Source organism: Pleurodeles waltl, chromosome 5 (genome assembly GCF_031143425.1).
Source record: "Pleurodeles waltl isolate 20211129_DDA chromosome 5, aPleWal1.hap1.20221129, whole genome shotgun sequence".
NCBI lineage: Eukaryota > Metazoa > Chordata > Amphibia > Caudata > Salamandridae > Pleurodeles > Pleurodeles waltl.
The window spans coordinates 593,684,024-593,703,359 of NC_090444.1; the positions used below are offsets into that span (position 1 = coordinate 593,684,024).

Sequence of the window (19,336 nt, forward strand, 5' to 3'; positions counted from 1 at the left end):
ATCAGGGAGGGGATTCTCCACTTAGTCCCCACTCTCTCCATTCTTTTAATGTAAACCACCTTTTCCTTGTGTCGTTTTCTTCTTTTTGATTAATTGCTTCACTCCGCCATGTTGGCCCCTATAGCACTGACAGACAATTCAGAACGGTGCGTTTACTGTACACGCAAATTGAGATAACGTGCAGCCCTTTACTTGTTTAGTGCACAGGTGATGATATCTGACGAAGTGGTGTTCAACTAACATCTTCCATACGAAAGTATTCTAATGCCGCATTTGAAGAAAATGCAAGGAAATAAAATAAATAAATCTGGTTTATCAAACATACCAAATCCACCAGCAGAAAAAAAACTAACATATCATTTATGCCAATATTTTTGTAGGGTATCCTGCAAGATGGTGGCAAAGTTATTCTTCCTGGCCTTCCAGGGAGCATCTCAAGCGGCATCACCCTCGAAAATGAAAATGGGAATGTGGTTGTGTCAGACGTCCGCAAAGATAACACTGTTTTGAAGAATCTCGGAATAAGTAAAGGTACGTGTGTCATATGTTTAAATTAAGAATATTTTAGTATTCACCATGACACTGATATGGAACCTGCACAGTAATTCTTAACAGCTAGCTCAATTACCTTTCTTCATCACACCTACTCTAGCGGTGTGATCCAAGATGCAAAAAGAGGAAAATTCTGGACACCCACGCACAACACAAAATATTTACTACGTAAACTCATGCATGTAAAACAAACTTCCAACCAGGGATTCCCCACAGTATAGCGTGCTACTGTTTAATTATGAGCTTTGCCACAGTGGGGTACGAAGAACTAAATAAATGCAATTAAATACAATGTATTTGCTTGTTATAACGGAGTTCCATTAGGGTCGATGTGATATGGTCATTTTTGGTAAGGTTACTGATGATGCATGTTGCAGAATGTTGGATACCCTTACGCGGGTCCAGTGTGCAGTCAGGGATGCTAAAAGCAGTGCATTACCGATATCTAGGTGCAAAGTACAAGGTTTGAACAGTAACCGTTGCTTTCTGGGAAGAACAGTTTCACTTTCTTTCATAATGAGAACTAGTACCAAGTCATCTTGATTTTCTTGGTAAGAGGTTCCTTGATGGTGAGGTTGGTGTCAATGGTGAATCAAGTGATTTGGCATTGGTCAAATGTCAGGCTTTGAATACATCCATGTTCATGTCATTGAGCCACGTTTGGACTAGTTGTTACTTGTTATTGTTGACATATAGGAAACAATTGTTTCTATTTTTCAGTTAGGTGCTGGACATCCATGGTTGGATGAGGGACAGGCATTGCTTGATGCATTGCATGTCTAGAGCTTAGGGGACTGAATGAACTGGTGCCAATTAGAAATGTAGAAGAAGAACAGGTGGAGGATGTCAATGGGAGTCGAGGAGAGTGAAATGATCAATGATGAAAAAGGTGACTGACAGGTCCAGAAGTCTCAGAAGGAAGGGTCGTCTTTGTCTGTGATCAAGAGAACCGTATCCACAATTTGTAAGGTAGCTGTTTCTATGCTACAGTGTGATTTGAAGCTAGATTTATAGTCATGCCAAGATAGTTGGCACTGATATGATCCTGTAGTAGTGCTTATACAACTTTTTTGATGACTTTGCCAATGACGTGTAGGTCAGTGATAGACCAATAGTTGACAGAGAATAATGCCTTCAGTCGGGGAGATGTTGACAATGTTGAGTAGAGCTGAGAGGGCTTGTCCTAAGAATGCTTTGATGAAGAATGACAGTAATACATCATCTTCATAACTTACAGCTTCAAGGCTGTAGAGTATGTTAGTGAGGTCTGTGAAAGGTAGGATTTGAATGATGATTGTTGGGGATGCAGCATGGAGGGATTGGTGTAAAAGGAGAAGGTATAGCTTTGCTGATGTGCTGTCAGATTGTCATTTTTTTCTCAATGGATGGACTGCTTTATAGTGCGGCAATGAATCCTGAACAGGAAGCTAGCAAGAGGCTAGTGGTTTCACTAGTGCACAGAAATTTCCCACTGTCATTTGCCATTGAAGAGCCCTTAACAAGACAAGTATCCAGAAGCAGTACATCTGAGGAGCACAACTGCAAAACTGGTAACTATGGATCTTTTCTAAGGTTGGATTTCTAGAGGTTTCCAACCAAGAACCAATTTTATTTCCTCATATATGACAGCGATGTAGAGCAAGAGGTTTAACAAGACCCTTAGGAGCATGATAGAAACGCAACAAGAGAACCTCAGTGGGAAGTGAGATCTTCTCCAACTGGGACAGTCCACTGTAGTTTACTCTGGGCCTCAGGTGTGCAACAGGACAATCCACGAGTTGAATAGCAAGATTCACTCCACTCATGCTTAGAGTGGGAAGTGCCCACTACCCAGACACATGTGAGAGCCTTTCTAGCACTTACTTATTACTAGAGAAACTTTGTCACTAACTGTGCTACTATAGTGGCCCTTTAACAGCTTTGATATTGAAGAACCAACCCAAGAAGATGATTCGGACTGAGGAAAGTCACAAAGCTTTTGAGGATCTAAAGAGAGCACTGTTTAATGAACAGTAGTTGGAGGCCTACACGGAAGGCCTCCAACTACTGTCAACCCCTTCATAGCACAGACATATGCTTCAAAAAATGGAGTTTAAATTGTACTGGCTCAACCTGATGGAAAGGGTAAAGAGCATTTGGTGGCCTTTATTAGTCATTACTTCCTAAAAGGCATAACTGGCGGCCATTGAGAAAGAATGCTTTGCAAAAGAGGGGGCCTTTGTGAGTGTTCTGGCTATATCTGGTTGATACTAGGTATATGGTCTAGACTAGGGGTCTCCCACCTTTTCTATAGTGAGAGCTACCTATAATGAGTGAAAATCATTGGGAGCAACTCAAGCGGTAAGTAACTTGCGCATTGTTACTAGAAACATCCATGCCCAGCTACAACGACTTTAAGCCTAATGTCCAAAGTCCTAGGTACTGAGGTTTGAACAAAATACTTTGACCAGAGGCACCATGACAGGGCTGCAATGTGTGTCATTCATTGAGAGCACGGTCTTTGAGGATGCATGAACATGTGTGTGTATGAATGAGATATATGTGCATGGGCGACTGAGAGGCTGTGTTGCATGTACCTGTGGCGCAGGACACACCTTTCCTCATATGTGGCACTATTACGTGTATAACACAAACATACCATTTTTTTTTTTTATGGGAAAAATTTAGAGTGCAGAAAGATGTCCAGCAAAAATGTTCATATGTGGAACATTTTTCTGCACTTTAAATTTCTCCCACTTAAAATAATGGCTGTATTTTTCAGTTTTAAATATGGCACCCCATTTACCAGCAACTCGGAGTAAGATGCCTGCTGAGTGTAAAGGCAACTCTCTGAAAAGGGAGGAAATTAAACTGAAGAGTTAACTTTGTTTAAATGGATTTCATAAAATGCATGATTTAAATTTTCTCCCATTTCCAAGTGTCACAATTACAGACAGCAGGCATCATGCTTCCAGTGGCTTGTAAACACGGTGCCATATTTATAACATAAAATACAGCCATTTGTTTAAAAGGGAAGAATTTAAAGAGAAAAAATATGCTTCATAAAATATTAACATAAAATATTGAGACATAATTGGCTGCGTCGAATGTAGTGAAAAACATTAAAACTTAGGACCTCATTACGAGGATGGCAGTCCCAGGACCGCCATCCTAGTGGTGACGGTTGGACCGCCACAACTGTGGGTCCCGGTGGTCTGACAATGGTCTGAGTTGTACTGAGAAGGCTGGCGGAAAGCTAGTGCCAGGAGCCACAGGGGGGCCCCTGCACTGCCCATGCCTGAGATTCATTTGCACCAATTTTATCGTCATTTTTTAACGCCTGCTAATTGCAGGTGTTAAAAAGAGGCTTTCATTGATTACAATAGGCCTCTGGGTGCCTTGCAGGATTAGCGCCACAATTTTTTACGCTAATCCTGCAAAGCGCCGGGCTAGTGTAAAAAATTATGACGCTAGTCACCCTAACTACCACCATGGTGCGCAGTATTTTAAGGGGCATAATTATACTCTGCTTGCGCCAGATTTGCATCAAAATGTTTGACGCAAATTCAGTGCAAACCTAACACCATATTTATACTTTGACTCCCGACCCCGCCGAAGCCAAATTTCAGCAGTGTGCGTCATTTTCTAGATGCGTGAAACTTCCTTGCATTAATGACATGCAAGGTAGGCGTTCCCGTCCAAAAAATTACTTTAAGGCATGTTGTAGGAAGGTAGCCTCTTTCCAGCCTTGTTACCCCCACTTTTGGCCTGTTTGTGAGTATATGTCAGGGTGTTTTTACTGTCTCACTGGGATCCTGCTAGCCAGGGTCCAGTGCTCATAGTGAAAACCCTATGTTGTCAATGTGTTTGATATGTGTCACTGGGATCCTGCTAGCCAGGACCCCAGTGCTCATAGGTTTGTGGCCTATATGTGTTCCCTGTGTGGTGCCTAACTGTATCACTGAGACTCTGCTAACCAGAACCTCAGTGTTTATGCTCTCTCTGCTTTTAAAATTGTCACTGCAGGCTAGTGACTAACTTTACCAATTCTCATTGGCACACTGGAACACCCTTATAATTACATTGTATGTGGTACCTAGGTACCCAGGGTATTGGGGTTCCAGGAGATCCCTATGGGCTGCAGCATTTCTTTTGCCACCCATAGGGAGCTCAGACAATTCTTACACAGGACTGCCACTGCAGCCTGAGTGAAATAACGTCCACGTTATTTCACTGCCATTTTACACTGCACTTATGTAACTCATAAGTCACCTATATGTCTAACCCTCACTTGGTGAAGGTTAGGTGCAAAGTTTCTTAGTGTGTTGGCACCCTGGCACTAGCCAAGGTGCCCCCACATTGTTCAGGGCAAATTCCCCGGACTTTGTGAGTGGGGGGACACCCTTACATGCGTGCACTACATATAGGTCAATACCTATATGTAGCGCCACCATGGTAACTCCAAAAATGGCCATGTAACATGTCTAGGATCATGGAATTGTCACCCCAATACCAGAATGGTATTGGCGTGACAATTCCATGCATCCCCGGATCACTAGCACAGAACCCGGGTACTTGCTTTCCGGGGTCTCCACTGCAGCTGCTGCCAACCCCTCAGACAAGGTTTCTGCCCCCCTGGGGCCTGGGCAGCCTGGTCCAAGGAAGGCAGAACAAAGAATTTTCTCTGAGAGAGGGTGTTAAACCCTCTCCCTTTGGAAATAGGTGTGAAGGGCTGGGGAGGAGTAGCCTCCCCCAGCCTCTGGAAATGCTTTGATGGGCACAGATGGTGCCCTCTCTGCATAAGCCAGTCTACACTGGTTCAGGCAGTGCTTAATTTGTGCTTGTTGTTTCCGGTGCTGAGCACCGGCACTTATTTGTGAGGGCCGGAGCTTATTCTTATGCCTCAACACTTGCTGCGAGCAAAAGACACATATGGGAAAGACGAAAAAAGAAAAAACTACAAATCGTCATAGAGGGAGAAAGTAGAAAGTTGCAGGATGCGCTGAAGGGGCAGAGGTGGCCGTAAATGGATTGAAGAGGCCTGAGATGGCTTCAGGATTACGCTGCCTCAGTATTCAGTGCTGGCAGATTTAATTACAGCAGCCTCGAGTTTAAGAGAAGGGCTTTGAGCACCAGCATCTCTTTATTTACAAATTAAGCACTGGGTTCAGGGATCCCCCAGCCCTGCTCTGGCGCGAAACTGGTCAAAGGAAAGGGGAGTGACCACTCCCCTGACCAGCATCTCCCAGGGGAGGTGCCCAGAGCTCCTCCAGTGTGTATCAGACCTCTTCCATCTTGGATGCAGAGGTGTTGGGGCACAATGGACAGCTCTGAGTGGCCAGTGGCAGCAGGTGAAGTCAGAGACCCCTCCTGATAGGTGCTTACCTTTCTCTGTAGCCAATCCTCCTCTGAGGGCTACTTAGGGTCTCCCCTCTGGGCTATTCCTCAGATAACGAATGCAAGAGCTCACCAGAGTTCCTCTGCACTTCCCTCTTCAACTTCTGCCAAGAGTCGACTGCTGACTGCTCCAGGACGCCTGCAAAACCGCAACAAAGTAGCAAGATGACTACCAGCGACATTGTAGCGCCTCATCCTGCCGGCTTTCTCAACTATTTCCTGGTGGTGCATGCTTTGAGGGAGGACTGCCTTCATCCTGCACTGGAAGCCAAGAAGAAATCTCCTGTGGGTCGACGGAATCTTCCCCCTGCCAACACAGGCACCAAACTTCTGCATCACCGGTCCTCTGGGTCCCCTCTCATCCTGACGAGCGTGGTCCCTGGAACACAGGAGCTGGGTCCAAGTGTCTCCCACAGTCCATTGGCCCTTCTGTCCAAATTTGGTGGAGGTAAGTCCTTGCCTCCCCATGCCAGACAGTAAACCTGTGTACTGCGTGATCAGCAGCTGCTGCGGCTTCTGTGCACTTTTCCAAGACTTCCTTTGTGCACAGCCTAGCCTGGGTCCCCAGCACTCCGTCCTGCATTGCCCAACTCGCTGAGTTGGACTCCGACGTCGTGGGACCCTCCTTTGTGACTCTGAGTTGACCGCTGTCCTCTGTTCTTCTAAGTGCCTGTTCCAGTACTTCTGCAGGTGCTGCCTGCTTCTGCAGGGGCTCTCTGAGTTGCTGAGCGCCCCTTCTGTCTCCAAGGTGCGACATCCTGGTCCTTTCTGGGCCCCAGCAGCACCCAAAATCCTCAACCGCAACTCTTGCAGCTAGCACGGCTTGTTTGCGGTATTTCTGCGTGAAAACACACCTGCATTCTCCAGCACGCCGTGGGACATCTTCTGACCAAAGGAGAAGTTCCTGGCACCTTCCGTTGTTGCAGCATCTTTGGCTTCTTCCAGCCGGAGGCAGCCCTTTTGCACCTTCATCCGGGGTTTAGTGGGCTCCTGCCCCTCTGGATACTTGCATGACTCTTGGACTTGGTCCCCTTCCTTTACAGGTCCTCAGGTCCAAGAATCCGTCTTCAGTGCTTTGGTAGCAGTTGTGGTTCTTGCAGAATCCCCTATCTCGACTATACTGTTTTTCTGGGGTAGTAGAGTAACTTTACTCCTACTTTTCATGGACTTGGGTTGGGGTATTTTGGACACCCTTACTGTTTTCTCACAGTCCCAGTGACCCTCTCCAACCTACCATAGGCCTGGGGTCCATTCGTGATTTGCATTCCACTTTTGGAGTATATGGTTTGTGTTGCCCCTAGGCCTATTTCTACCTATTGTATCCTATTGCGATTCTATATTGTTTGCACTACTTTTCTTACTGTTACTTACCTGATTTTGGTTTTTGCACATATAATTTGTGTATATTACTTACCTCCTAAGTGAGGGTATCCTCTGAGATACTTTTGGCATATTGTCACTAAAGTAAAGTACCTTTTTTTTTTTGTAACTCTGAGTATTGTGTTTTCTTGTGATATAGTGCTATATGATATAAGTGGTATAGTAGGAGCTTTGCATGTCTCCTAGTTCAGCCTAAGCTGCTTTGCCATAGCTACCTCTAACAGCCTAAGCTGCTAGAAACACCTCTATTCTACTAATAAGGGATAACTGGAACTGGCACAAGGTGTAAGTACCACAAGGTACCCACTACAAGCCAGGCCAGCATCCTACACATGTGCGCCTTATTTATACTACTGCGTCATTTTGACGCACAGGAGGGGGTGGGCCTTTATAAATGGCTCCCAGCCTGATTTGCACCGTTTTTTAACACCTGGGTGAGGGCATTCGTTAAGGGACCTGTGGGCTCATTTCCATGGGGTCTGACCATGGAAGCCCCACACTCTTCAACATCTACATGATTCCCCTAGCCAACATCCTCCGAGCACACGGAATCACTGTCCTCTCCTATGCAGATGACACCCAACTCATCCTCTCCCTCACCTGCAACCCCACCACCGCCAAAACCAACCTACATGCTGCTCTCCTCGACACCGCCAACTGGATGACCACTAACCACCTCAAGCTCAACTCCAACAAAACCGAGATCATCATCTTCGGCCCCAACAAAACCACATGGCCCACCACCCTAGGCCCCGCACCCACCCCCCCCCCCAAACCACGCACGCAACCTCGGCATCATCCTGGACCCCTCCCTCTCCATGACACAGCAAATCAATGCTTTAACCTCCTCCTGCTTCCACACACTCCGCACTCTAAAAAAAATCCTTCAAATGGATTCCCCCAGAGACCAGTAAGACAGTCACCCACGCACTCATCAGAAGCAGACTTGACTACGGTAACGCCCTCTACGCCGGCACCACACTCAAACTCAAACGCATTTTCTGAGGGGGGCCAACCCCCCCAAGTGAAATCCCTGGTGTCTAGTGGTGTTTCCTGGCCCCGATCGCAGCTGTGCTGCGATCGGGGGCCAGGAAACACTTTCAGGAAGGCCTCGTAAGAAAGGGAAGAGTCTCCCCTTTCTTACGAGGCCTTCCCGAACGTGGGGAAGGCCGTTTGGGGCCGTTTTCCCCATCGGAGAAGGAAGCGGCCGCAAGGCTGCTTCCTGCTCCGATAGAGAAATCAACAAAGTGGTGCGCGCTGACGTCACAAAGGGGCGGGTGGGGGCGGGGCTGGAGACACGGAAAAGCTTCCGTGTCTCCCGGGGTTTAAAAAAATAAATAAATAAATCCTCGGGTGCGGATTTATTAACCCCCTCCCTGGTTTCGGCCACTGGTCGTGACCCGCACCCAATGGGCTAAGTAATGTTACTTTTTAAAAATTGCAATAACATGCTTCTGCTTAAAACAAATGCCTGTTATAGGTATAATGCTTCTTTTGGGCAGAGTCTGGTGCCCCCCCTTGGATCACTTGAGGCCCCCCTAGGGGGGCCCGCCCCCCAGTTTGAAGACCCCTGCGCTAGGCACTTTGAGACACTTTTTGCCTCCTGAGAACGCCTACCTTGAATCTCATTGATGCAAGGTAGTTTTACGCAGGCAAAAAATTATGTTAACTCCAATAATTTTGCGCTAGACATGTCTAGCAGCAAAATATAAATATGGAGTTAAGTTTTCACCGGATTTGCGTAAAAAAAATATATAAATATGGGCCCATGTGTCCTTTGCACATCACCACCCAGAGAGGATCGACAGTAGTCAGAGTGTCTCTTTTCCGATTTAATTTCTGTTTGACCAGGACTCTTTCACCTCCATTAAAGACTGTTTCATGAGCTTGTTGCCACCAGTCGGCATATGTTATATCTTGTACTTTAGGGAAGTGTCTGGGACACAAAGTTTATCAGCATTCAAAGGTTGGTCCACTGTCCACTTTGACAGTTTGCTTCTAATGGCTCTCCTAAATTTCAAGGTGGCAGGACTCTCATCAGTTGCGGAATGAGGAGTTGAACGATAAGCACGGAGGGCTTGACACAGGGCTTTGTTTAACTTGATTCCCTCCATTGATGCACACTGAATTACCCTTTTGAGTGTATCCATGAATCGTTCAACACCATTGGCTTATGGTCACAGAGGTGCACTCTTTTGATGCTCGACATTTAGTCTAATTAGAAACTCCTTCAATTCTTGGCTATTAAATGACAGACCATTGTCAGATGTGAGAATGGCAGGGATATCCCATGCTGCAAAGATGTTGTCCAGCACTCGAGGACCTAGGCATGGGCTGCTGATGATAGCTCCCCCACTAAAGGAAAGCGTGACTACTCATCAATGACTACCGTAGATGATGTCCGTCTCCCAAGGGCCCAATAAATCAACTGCACCTCTTTCCCAAACCTGTGCAAGAAGGTTGGACATTGTCAATGGATGCTGCATCACTTTGGGGAAATGTCAGTAGCAAAGATGATACGCTTTTAGTTCCTTCTCAGCTCGCTAGTCTAAGCATGGGCTCTTTTGGTGGAAATGCCACAATGTCCTTCATGGGCTAGTTCAATGACTTGCTGTCTGAGGCTGTCAGGTATGACAATTCTTGTGCCTCTCAATACCATACCTTCCTTGATTACGAGCAGTTGATCTTGTACCTTTTGAATATTTGAAATTCAATATCATCAGCAAAATGTCGAGTGTTCCTCTTCCACAATTGAGTTGAAATTATATCTTTGAGGATCAGCATGTTTTTATCTGCATTAGTGGCAGTAATAATCCATTAAATGGATAAGGCTGGTGGTGTACTGGACCTCAACATGACGTTAATGTACTCCTCAGTCGTTTTGGATGTTGCACTGTGACAATGTAGTGGTACTTGGGAAAAGTAGTCAGCAGAGTTCTGATCTTTACCAGGCTTGTGTACCATTGCATAGTCGTACTCTTGCAGCTGCAATCCTCACCTCTCAATGTGAGGGGGCATCTTTGCTTTTGTTTTTACAAAAGTAGTGAGCAGTGCTTGGTGGACAATAATGATAGTGAAACGTTTTCCATATAGAAACACATGAAAACGTTTGCAGGCCCACACTACAACCAGACTCTCTCTGTCTCCAGCTGAGAATAAGCATGTTCCTTTGCCGGATGAGCCTAAGCTACAATGTGTCTCTGAGCATTTGGCTGACCATTGTCTTGAGCAAGGATTGCCCCCAGCCCACCGGGATCGCATCTACTGTGATCTCAGTATGTAACATATGGTCAAAATAGGCCATCTCTGTGGCATTCTCAATCAGGTGTTTTATTCTTTTGAAGCTCTAATCACCTTCAGAAAACCACTGGAAAATTATATTTTGTTTTGTCAAGTCTCTTAATAGGGCACTCACTGTACCTAAGTCACAAATGAACCTTGAACAATAACTGGCCATGCCCAATAAAGATCGCAGCATGGTGACACCTTGTGGGAAGCAAATAGTTGACAATGTTTGTACTTTATATGAGTCAAGAATCATTCCCCCATCAGAGAATATGTGCCAAAGAATTTAAGTTTGGTTTTGTGAAACTCACACTTTGCTACTTTCGAAGTGAGATCTGTATCAGCAAGTAACTGGCACACCTGTGTAAGAGATGTCATACAATGCTTGCGTTGCTCCAAATACCAGTATATCATCACTGTAATTAAAAACATGGGTGACAGCTGAATTATTCGACATATGACATCCTAAAATATTTCAGCAGCTGACGACACTCCAAAACTCAACCTTTTGTAGCCGAACAAACCAACATGAGTTGAAAAAGTAGTGATGTATCTGCAGTTATCTTCCAACTCAAGTTGATGGTCTTGTTTGTTCAGGTCAAGACAGAAGAAGACTTTGGGACCGTTCAGTTGCATGATCATGTCTGCTATATGTGGGCCAAGATGTCTTTCTCTCTCAATTTCTTTGTTACCCTGGCACATATCTACACAGATGCACACTGCACTTCCACTGTCCTTTTTTGGCACCACCACTGTGGGCTAAACTCATGGCATAGGAACGGTGGAGCTCTCAATGACGTCATGCTTCAACAATGTTTCGAGTTTTTTCTGGATGCCTTTTTGCAACTAAAAAACAACTCTGCTGTGCCACTAGGCAACAGCGTGAATGCCCTTATTAGCGCGAAGTTGCACTTTCATTGTCTTGAGTCTTCCTAGGCCATGAAACAACAACGGAAACTGACTTACAATTTCAGATTAAGTGTGAAAGTTGTAATTGAGGGATATTAGTCCCATTTCAGCAGCAGTGGCAAAACTGAATAGGCATGCACTAGATGAAGTTCCTTGAAGAAGGTGAATTAGCTCTTGCACTGATACTACTTTATGTTGCATTGTCGTTATGAATGACCTTTGACTCTGCAATGGTTTAGAGGCAGCCCAAGTGTATACCTTTGTGTTTGATGGGTTGAGGAATAGCCCAGAAGGCAGGCTATTAAACTTCTCAACTGGCATGATGTTAATTGATGTAACACTGTCTTTGATAAAGGTTATGGGGCAACTGTTGACTTTTATTGTGATCTTAGGGCAGTGCCTAAATGTATCAGTTTGCCTTTGTCTTTTGTTCTTCTTTGCAAGCAGCTAAACTGATATGCACCTGTAACTCCCTAGTCGACACCAAAATGCCACATCCATCTTCACTGGTGTTTGATAATGACGTTGAAAAGCCTTCATAGGTTGAGCTTGATGACGATCTACTTTGTCTTGTTTCTGTTTGTTATAACTGGTGCTGCCTTTTGGCCTAGAGGGCGTGGCTAGAATGTTTCTGGAACCTTCTGGCATCCATTTTCTCTTCTTGTTGTGACATATTTGGTTTCTCTTTCACTTTGCAAACCATTATGGAGTGTTTTTCTTTTCCACTACCTCTATGCGTCTACCATATGACTGAACATCTACCTTCATGGAGAAATAAAAACTTACATTGGAAACACAACTTTTTCTTCTTTTATGACATCGACTGGTGTGCATCCATTTGAACTTGAGCATGCTTTTCATGACTAATTTTTTCCGCTGTTCCAGCATTCGTATCAGCAGCATGTCGATCTGCTGTTTCATCAGGTCTGGCAGCCACTAGTATTTTCTCTAGACTGAGTGCTTGTCTCAACATATCCCTTCTAAAAGAACCTGAAAGACAACCATCTATGACTCTGATCGGCATGGCTGCTTCATCAATAAATTCACTAAACTTGCAGTGTTTGATAAGCACATCAAGGGCCAGATGTAGGTAGAAAAGGATTTGCGAGTCGCAAACCCATATGCAGAATTGTGTCCCTGACACCATCTGCGAATCTCAAGGGGGTAGCAAAGACCTACCTCATTAATATTAATGAGGTGGGTCGCAATTTGCGACCCCCTTGTGATTCCCTGCACTCACAGGGATGGTAGTCTGCTGGAGACAGCAGACCACCATGTCTGGGACTGCTTTTTTAATAAAGCAGTTTTTTTTTTTTTGCATTGCAGCCCGTTTTCCTTAAAGGAAAACGAGTTGCAATACACTCGGGAAAATGAAACCACTTGGTTTAGTTTTTTCAGAGTAGGCAGTGGTCCATTGGACCACTGCCCGCTCTGAAAAAATATTTTTGGCGCCATTCACAAAGGGGAAGGGGTCCCATGGGGACCCCTTCCCTTTTGAGAATGAGTTAGCACCCACTTCACATGGGTGCTAACTGTGAATTGCTTTGCGACCACGTTCGCGGTCACAAAGCAATTCTGCATCGCGGTGCGACTCGCAAATAGGAAGGGGAACACCCCTTCCTATTTGCGAGTCGCATTCCCATTTTGCGAGTCTGCACCGACTCGCAAAATGGGAATGTGCATCGCGATGCGCGTTTTGCATGGTGCAAACTGCAAATTTTGCAGTTTGCGCCATGCAAAACGGTTCCTACATCTGGCCCCAAGTCTTTTAACAAACTCATCCATAATTTCACCTGCTTGCTGTCCCACTTGATTGAAAATGTACCTTTCATAGCCAACGTTCGGCATTGGATTGAACTTGGAACCCAATGCTTGTTTGACCTGATGGTATGATATTGTATTAGTATGTGAGATTTTATTGAGCACTTCTTTTACTCCATTACAGAAACATTCTTCAAATACTTAATGATTTGCTTGTCATCATCTTCTTCTATAGAATCTATAAAGTACTCGAACATCTCAGTCAATACACTCCATCTAGCGCCAATGTTTTGCTTCTTGGCAGGGTTGAATGGCTGCATCGCACTTTGCTTTCTTTTCTCCAACCTTTCAGAAATCAATTCTTATTCCGATGGTATCAGTGCACTGGATGACACTCGCTGCTGTGCATGCATTTCTCTTCTCAACCCGGCTTTGGCTATTGCACCCAATTCGAGGTCATTTGGCACTCCCTTTGCTCTTGCTGACAAGTAAGTTTCTACTTTCGTACCTGGTTGTCACAACCTTTAGAGTTTTGCTTTGTATCAGTGATGGCTCATTGTTATGGTGTGGCACAATATTTATTTCTTCAGGTTTACCAACAGATTCTCGTGGGCTGTTCAAATGCTCTCCTCCACACGGCCTTCCACTTCTTTGAGGGCCATCCATGTTGCAAAAACTTTCAGGGAGAGCAGTCTCTGTTCATTGGGGCACGTACCCCCTACTCATCACCAGTTGCAGCATCCTCCCCAGCCTGGGAGAATGCAAAGGATGATGCCACACACAGAGCTCTGTAACAGCCTCTCAACCTTGATATCAGCCTCTCGATGAAACATAATCTAGTATGGACGATTAGTGGCCTCAATATAAGCACCAGTGTGCACTGACAAACAGAAAGCATGCATTAGGACCAAAAGAGACAAACTGATATGATAGAGTCTAACATGTTACTTCACTTTTTAGAACTAAAAATACATTTTTAAAAGTCTCCACCTTCCCCTTAACATTAGAATGTTGGTATTTTTTGCTTGCAAATTAAATAAAATATTTAATTATTAGTGTATTTTTATAAATACTTGTTTCTGTTTTTGGGGTATTGTTTTGAGGTTCAAATCACAGAAAGTGCTTAAGCTGGTGCTCCCCATCTTCCAGTAGTGATTAACTGTAGGTCCACACCATTCAAACTCCCACTGTTGTAGGGCGTTGTGCAAGTCTGTTAACCCTGGGTCGTGCAATTGTAAATTGATGCCTACAGTACCACCCTGCAGCTCCCTGTATAAGTGCATTTCCCTACCCACAGACTTGCCAGAAGTGGAAGTGGACACAAGACTGCATTCACTGTCATAGTTTGTTTTAAGAAACACATAACAGGAGAATGTAAAGCCTTACAAGAAAACAGCACTTTATTTTCATAAACCATTCCGAATCTACTGACAAACCCCGGAAGCACTTCTTGTTGGTGTTAACTATGCATTTTACAAAGTGAATAAAACGTATCCAGATACGAGCCTTTAAGGAATGTGTAGTTTGAACAAACGTTACCAACCGCGATTGCTCTGCCATTTCTTGCCTCAATCATGAGATGTATTTGTCCAGCAGTAGGCAAAATCCCAGCGCTTACAAAAGTGCATGGCTACTGCTCATGTCACCAAATCCCATTTTTACCCATTTTGCATAATTTTAGTCTGCATTATGAACATGCACATCTGCCTTGCTCATAATGTCGTCTGGATTACTAGACCTTCTCCGATCACACCCCTTTTTTGTGTACATGCACACATCACCCCGCTACCCCTCTGGCTAGTGTGGTGCAGTGTAGCCACCTATATTTCAGTCCATCTACACCCCTTCAATTTCACTCTCTATAGAGCAGAATATACCGATAGATACTGTCATTTGCCCCTCTATTTCTGCCTGTTCTCCCATTCAAAACAACTTCAGAAAGTGCTTGACATAACGGCTGCAGTCTGAATCGGATATAAATTAAAAGCATAATAGAAACCATGAAACATAAAACAGGACCCACAGCATAAATTACAACTGCCAAGCATTTACAATTCTAATTTGCATACCTCCTTTTCACATCTTTGCCTCCATCACATGGCTGGGTGCTGCACCCAAAGACAAGATAAGAGCAGCTCTTGGGTCATTCACACACAGCACCAAAAATCTTCCTAACACTGATCCGATGATCATAAGGAATACCACACTCTGCCAGCCACGCACTGCTCCGTGGTGTACCGTGACACCCATGTGATAATTGCAGATCAGGGTATCGAAACAGGATATGAAGCAATATATAAGTGGTACAATACAACTGTCTTCATGAATCATCACCACCAAAGTGGCATCACCTGCAAAACCTGACACGTCACCGTGGAGACTGTTGCATTGCTGCTCTCTGCTCAACAATTGAACATCTGGCACACTTGGGCATCACCATCTTCCATTCTATCCCTGTTGTCCCAGGCAATCAGTGTGTTGCAATGTAACCACTTAAGACAGTGGTCACCCACTCATGGGCCCTGGCACTGACATCTGGCACCACCCATTGGCTGAGCAGAGTCTCTGTGTTCTGCTTTCTAACTGTAGCACCTAGTCGATCCTTCGCCTCTCTTTAGAAAAAAACCTTCTGCTGGATGAAGGAATGCTTAATTTCTATGCCCTTTCAATCCTGCTCTCTTTGACACGATGATCAATTATAACAATGTATGTATTCAGGTATACTTATATAGCTCAAGCCTGGGGAAGCAGTAAATATTAACAAAAGGGGAAGAACCTGCGCACATTGCTGGAGTGCCAGAGCTGTCCTAATGTTGATAGGGATACTTTTCCAAATTCTTGGTGAGTAAATTGAGAAGGCTTAAATTCTTGCCTTTTCTTTGGTGCATTTCCTTGTTTCCAATTTAAATATGTCTTGGATTCTGATATGGTGCTCCCATGATGACTAATTTAATTTGCTATGTATGCTGGGGATTTGTCTGATGGCCTTGCTGGCGATCCACCTAGTCAAAGATGATGCAAGCTTCAAGCGATAACCAGGGAAGTTCCTTCGTGTTGTGGTTGAATTTAGATGGACCTTAAATGAGAAGAGAATAGATCAAGTAGGATGGCTTTAATAGGTGCCAATGTGGAGTCAAGAAGGCCATTGGGCAGGGTTGCCTCCATCCGGGTGGGAGAGAACCACTGTTTATGCTATTGATCTGAAGTCAGTTGCAGGTATGAACATTTTCCCATTTTTTAGGGTTATATGGAGGTACCACACTATTCCATTCCATGCTTGGCCTCTTTTCATAGCACATATGTAGTAGTACTGCAATTCAGTACCACACATAGGTTTACCAGACATTCTGTCTACACCAATACAAAGCAACTTTAGTGAACACTTAGGGGCATATTTATACTCTATTTGCGCCAAATTTATGCCATTTTTTAAAATGCAAATTCAGCACATATTTATATTTTGACATTAGACCCATCTAACATCAAAATACTAGAGTTTGCTCAATTTTTTAGATGTGTGAACCTACCTTGCGTCAATGAGATGCAAGGTAGGCATTCCCATCTAAAAAATGGTGCTAACCCCAAATAGCCCCATGGTTATTCCCCATGCTAAAATGACGCACATTTGGGAGGAGGGGCTAAATAATGGTGCAAAGCTTGCTTCGCACCATTATTTACCGCCTGGATCAGAACAGGCATTAGAGGACCTGTGGACCCATTTCCATGGTTGAACACCATGAAATGGGTCCACAGGTGCCCTTCTCAAGCCCCAGGAACACCCCCACCCACACCAGAGGGACACCAGAGGATGAGGGACCCCAGTCCAGGTTAATATAGTTTTTTTTTTTTTAAATTAAAGTGCCATCGGGGCCCAACTTTGGGCCCTCTGCATAGCACAGGGTCCCTTGTGCTGGCTACTGGGGTATGGATTGTTTTGCATCAGGAAATGACGCTAGGCTTGTTAGAGGCATTTTCTTGCCATGAACCAGCCTAACATAATTTTTGGGTGCAAAACCCTCTTCCCCCATACCGCCACCCCCACACGGCTGACATCATTTTCCCAGACGGTAGCCCACCCTTTGCGCCGGCTTGCGGGATTCCATAAATTTGGTGCCCGGCTGGCACCCCAGAATCACACAAGCCGGCACAATACTTTTTGGTGCAAAACTGCATTGACGCAGTTTTGCGTCGGAAAGTATAAATATGGGCCTTAGAGGGAGATTTTGAGAGAGAAAAATTGAAAATTTAACTTCCCCTGTAATCTTGCATTGTACTTTCCAGTGAAATGCAAATGACTTGATTACTATTTTGGAGCGTCAAGCCAAATAGGTAATTGTTGTATTAAAGGTGATGGTTCAACCCTCCAAATGAAGTACAGCTGAAAGCTAGAAATCATTTGAAATGTGAAACCTTTGTCTAAAATACTAATGTCTCCTACAGGATATACCCACTAATACTTTTGGGCTTTTAGATAATTGGCAATGTTTGGTCTGCGTGGAGTTTGCGCAGCAAACTGGTGGTCACTAAGTGGGAGTCAGGATGTTTTTGGGTGCGGTAGGAAACTCACACTAATGTGCACCAGTTATTCATATAAGGTCTATCAAGTGGAAGAAAGCCTTCTACAGAGTTGATATGAAACCCAGACAGTTTTCCCAGGAGTACCAGAACCATCACCTGTAGTAATCAAGGGTAAGAATATTTTAGTTACCACTGAAATGTTTACTGTTGAATGTGGTAACAGCAGAGCTAATATGCTGGTGGTGAGACGGAGTATTCAGTGGCAGCTCTGCAATGAAATAAATTGATCCTGAAAAACAACAGTGTGTGCTATATCTACCCGGAGGAGGGTTATCACACAATCCTATTCCATTTTCGCTAATGCCACTACTTTTCTTAAAAATAAATATCTTTATACACTATTCTTCGAACATTTGCCTCAAAGATTCTCTAAGGGGTGGAGAATAATAACATAGCTGAAAAAATATTCACAAGAAACTGAATTACAGGATTTGAAAACTCACTGATAGTGCAGCATAGTTTGCAAAATTGTTAAGGAGCTAGAACTCACTCCACTGTGCAGCCAGCCCAAACCTTCTGTTAACGCGTCCTTTTATGTTAATTTATTACACATTAGGACTCGTTTTAGGCCAATGAATCTTGTGACCCAGTTGAGAGACAACGTAGGACGAGATAGCTAATCAATATGTCAAGCAATATATCAATAATGTCATCGATATTGATCACAACAATGCACTTTACTTTGGTTAAAGACATTAATCAATTTGTCGACCCAACCATGACCTTTCAGCCATGAATAACCACACCTTAAATAGAATTTTATGAATTTTATTTCCTATTGATTACAATCTACGAGCAAAAGAGTTAATCTTAATACCAAGAAGCATAATAGCATAGTCACAATGTGGCAACTGTGATAAGATTTCATTAACGCAAGAATCACAAATATTAGAACATAGCACGGTGTAAACATAGATCAGAATACAGCAGGTGTCAAATACGCGTCAGTTCAGCATAGCATAATGTCAGTCGTTTGTCTATTTTCGTCAGTTTAAGTGAACCCCTGTCCTATCCACTAATTAGCATTAGCATGTTGGGCTTCATGCTAAATAATTTAAAACACCAATTTGGAAAACATCTAGCTATGGTCTGTATCAAAATGAGCAGTTGGTACCTAGAAAGGAAAAGCAAACAGACAAATTACAGATTGCATTGTCATAATTACCCTCCAAGGATTAGGTCAGCACACAGGATCAGTCTTCGTCTTCAGGACATCAGTCAAAACGCCATCAGTCTAAACTCAACTAAAGGACATAGGGACACTTCCCTCATAAGGAGGAGAAAGGGTAAAATGGGCAGTCTATGGGTGAGGATAGTTTTAATAAGTCTCAAAGTCACCAAACAGAGTGACAGAGTTTCTGGATAAAATCAATAGCATTCCCTACCTAGTTCTGATGACCCTTCTGTGACATGGGTTTTTATCCCTTTTTCGTAGTACATTCCCCAAAAATTCTATTGGACATTTACTATACCCCACTATCTTTAACCTATCAAA

General features: G+C 44.0%; 1 protein-coding gene across 3 annotated transcripts in view; it reads left to right on the forward strand.

Moving 5' to 3' along the window:
* LOC138295845 (neuroblast differentiation-associated protein AHNAK-like) overlaps positions 1 to 19,336 on the forward strand; it is a 236,997-nt gene that overhangs the window by 173,182 nt on the left and 44,479 nt on the right. For all 3 annotated transcript variants that reach the window (XM_069234421.1, XM_069234422.1, XM_069234423.1), the window contains one exon: positions 381 to 531. In XM_069234421.1, the coding sequence (XP_069090522.1) occupies positions 381 to 531 (151 nt within the window). The remainder of the gene's footprint in view (positions 1 to 380; positions 532 to 19,336) is intronic.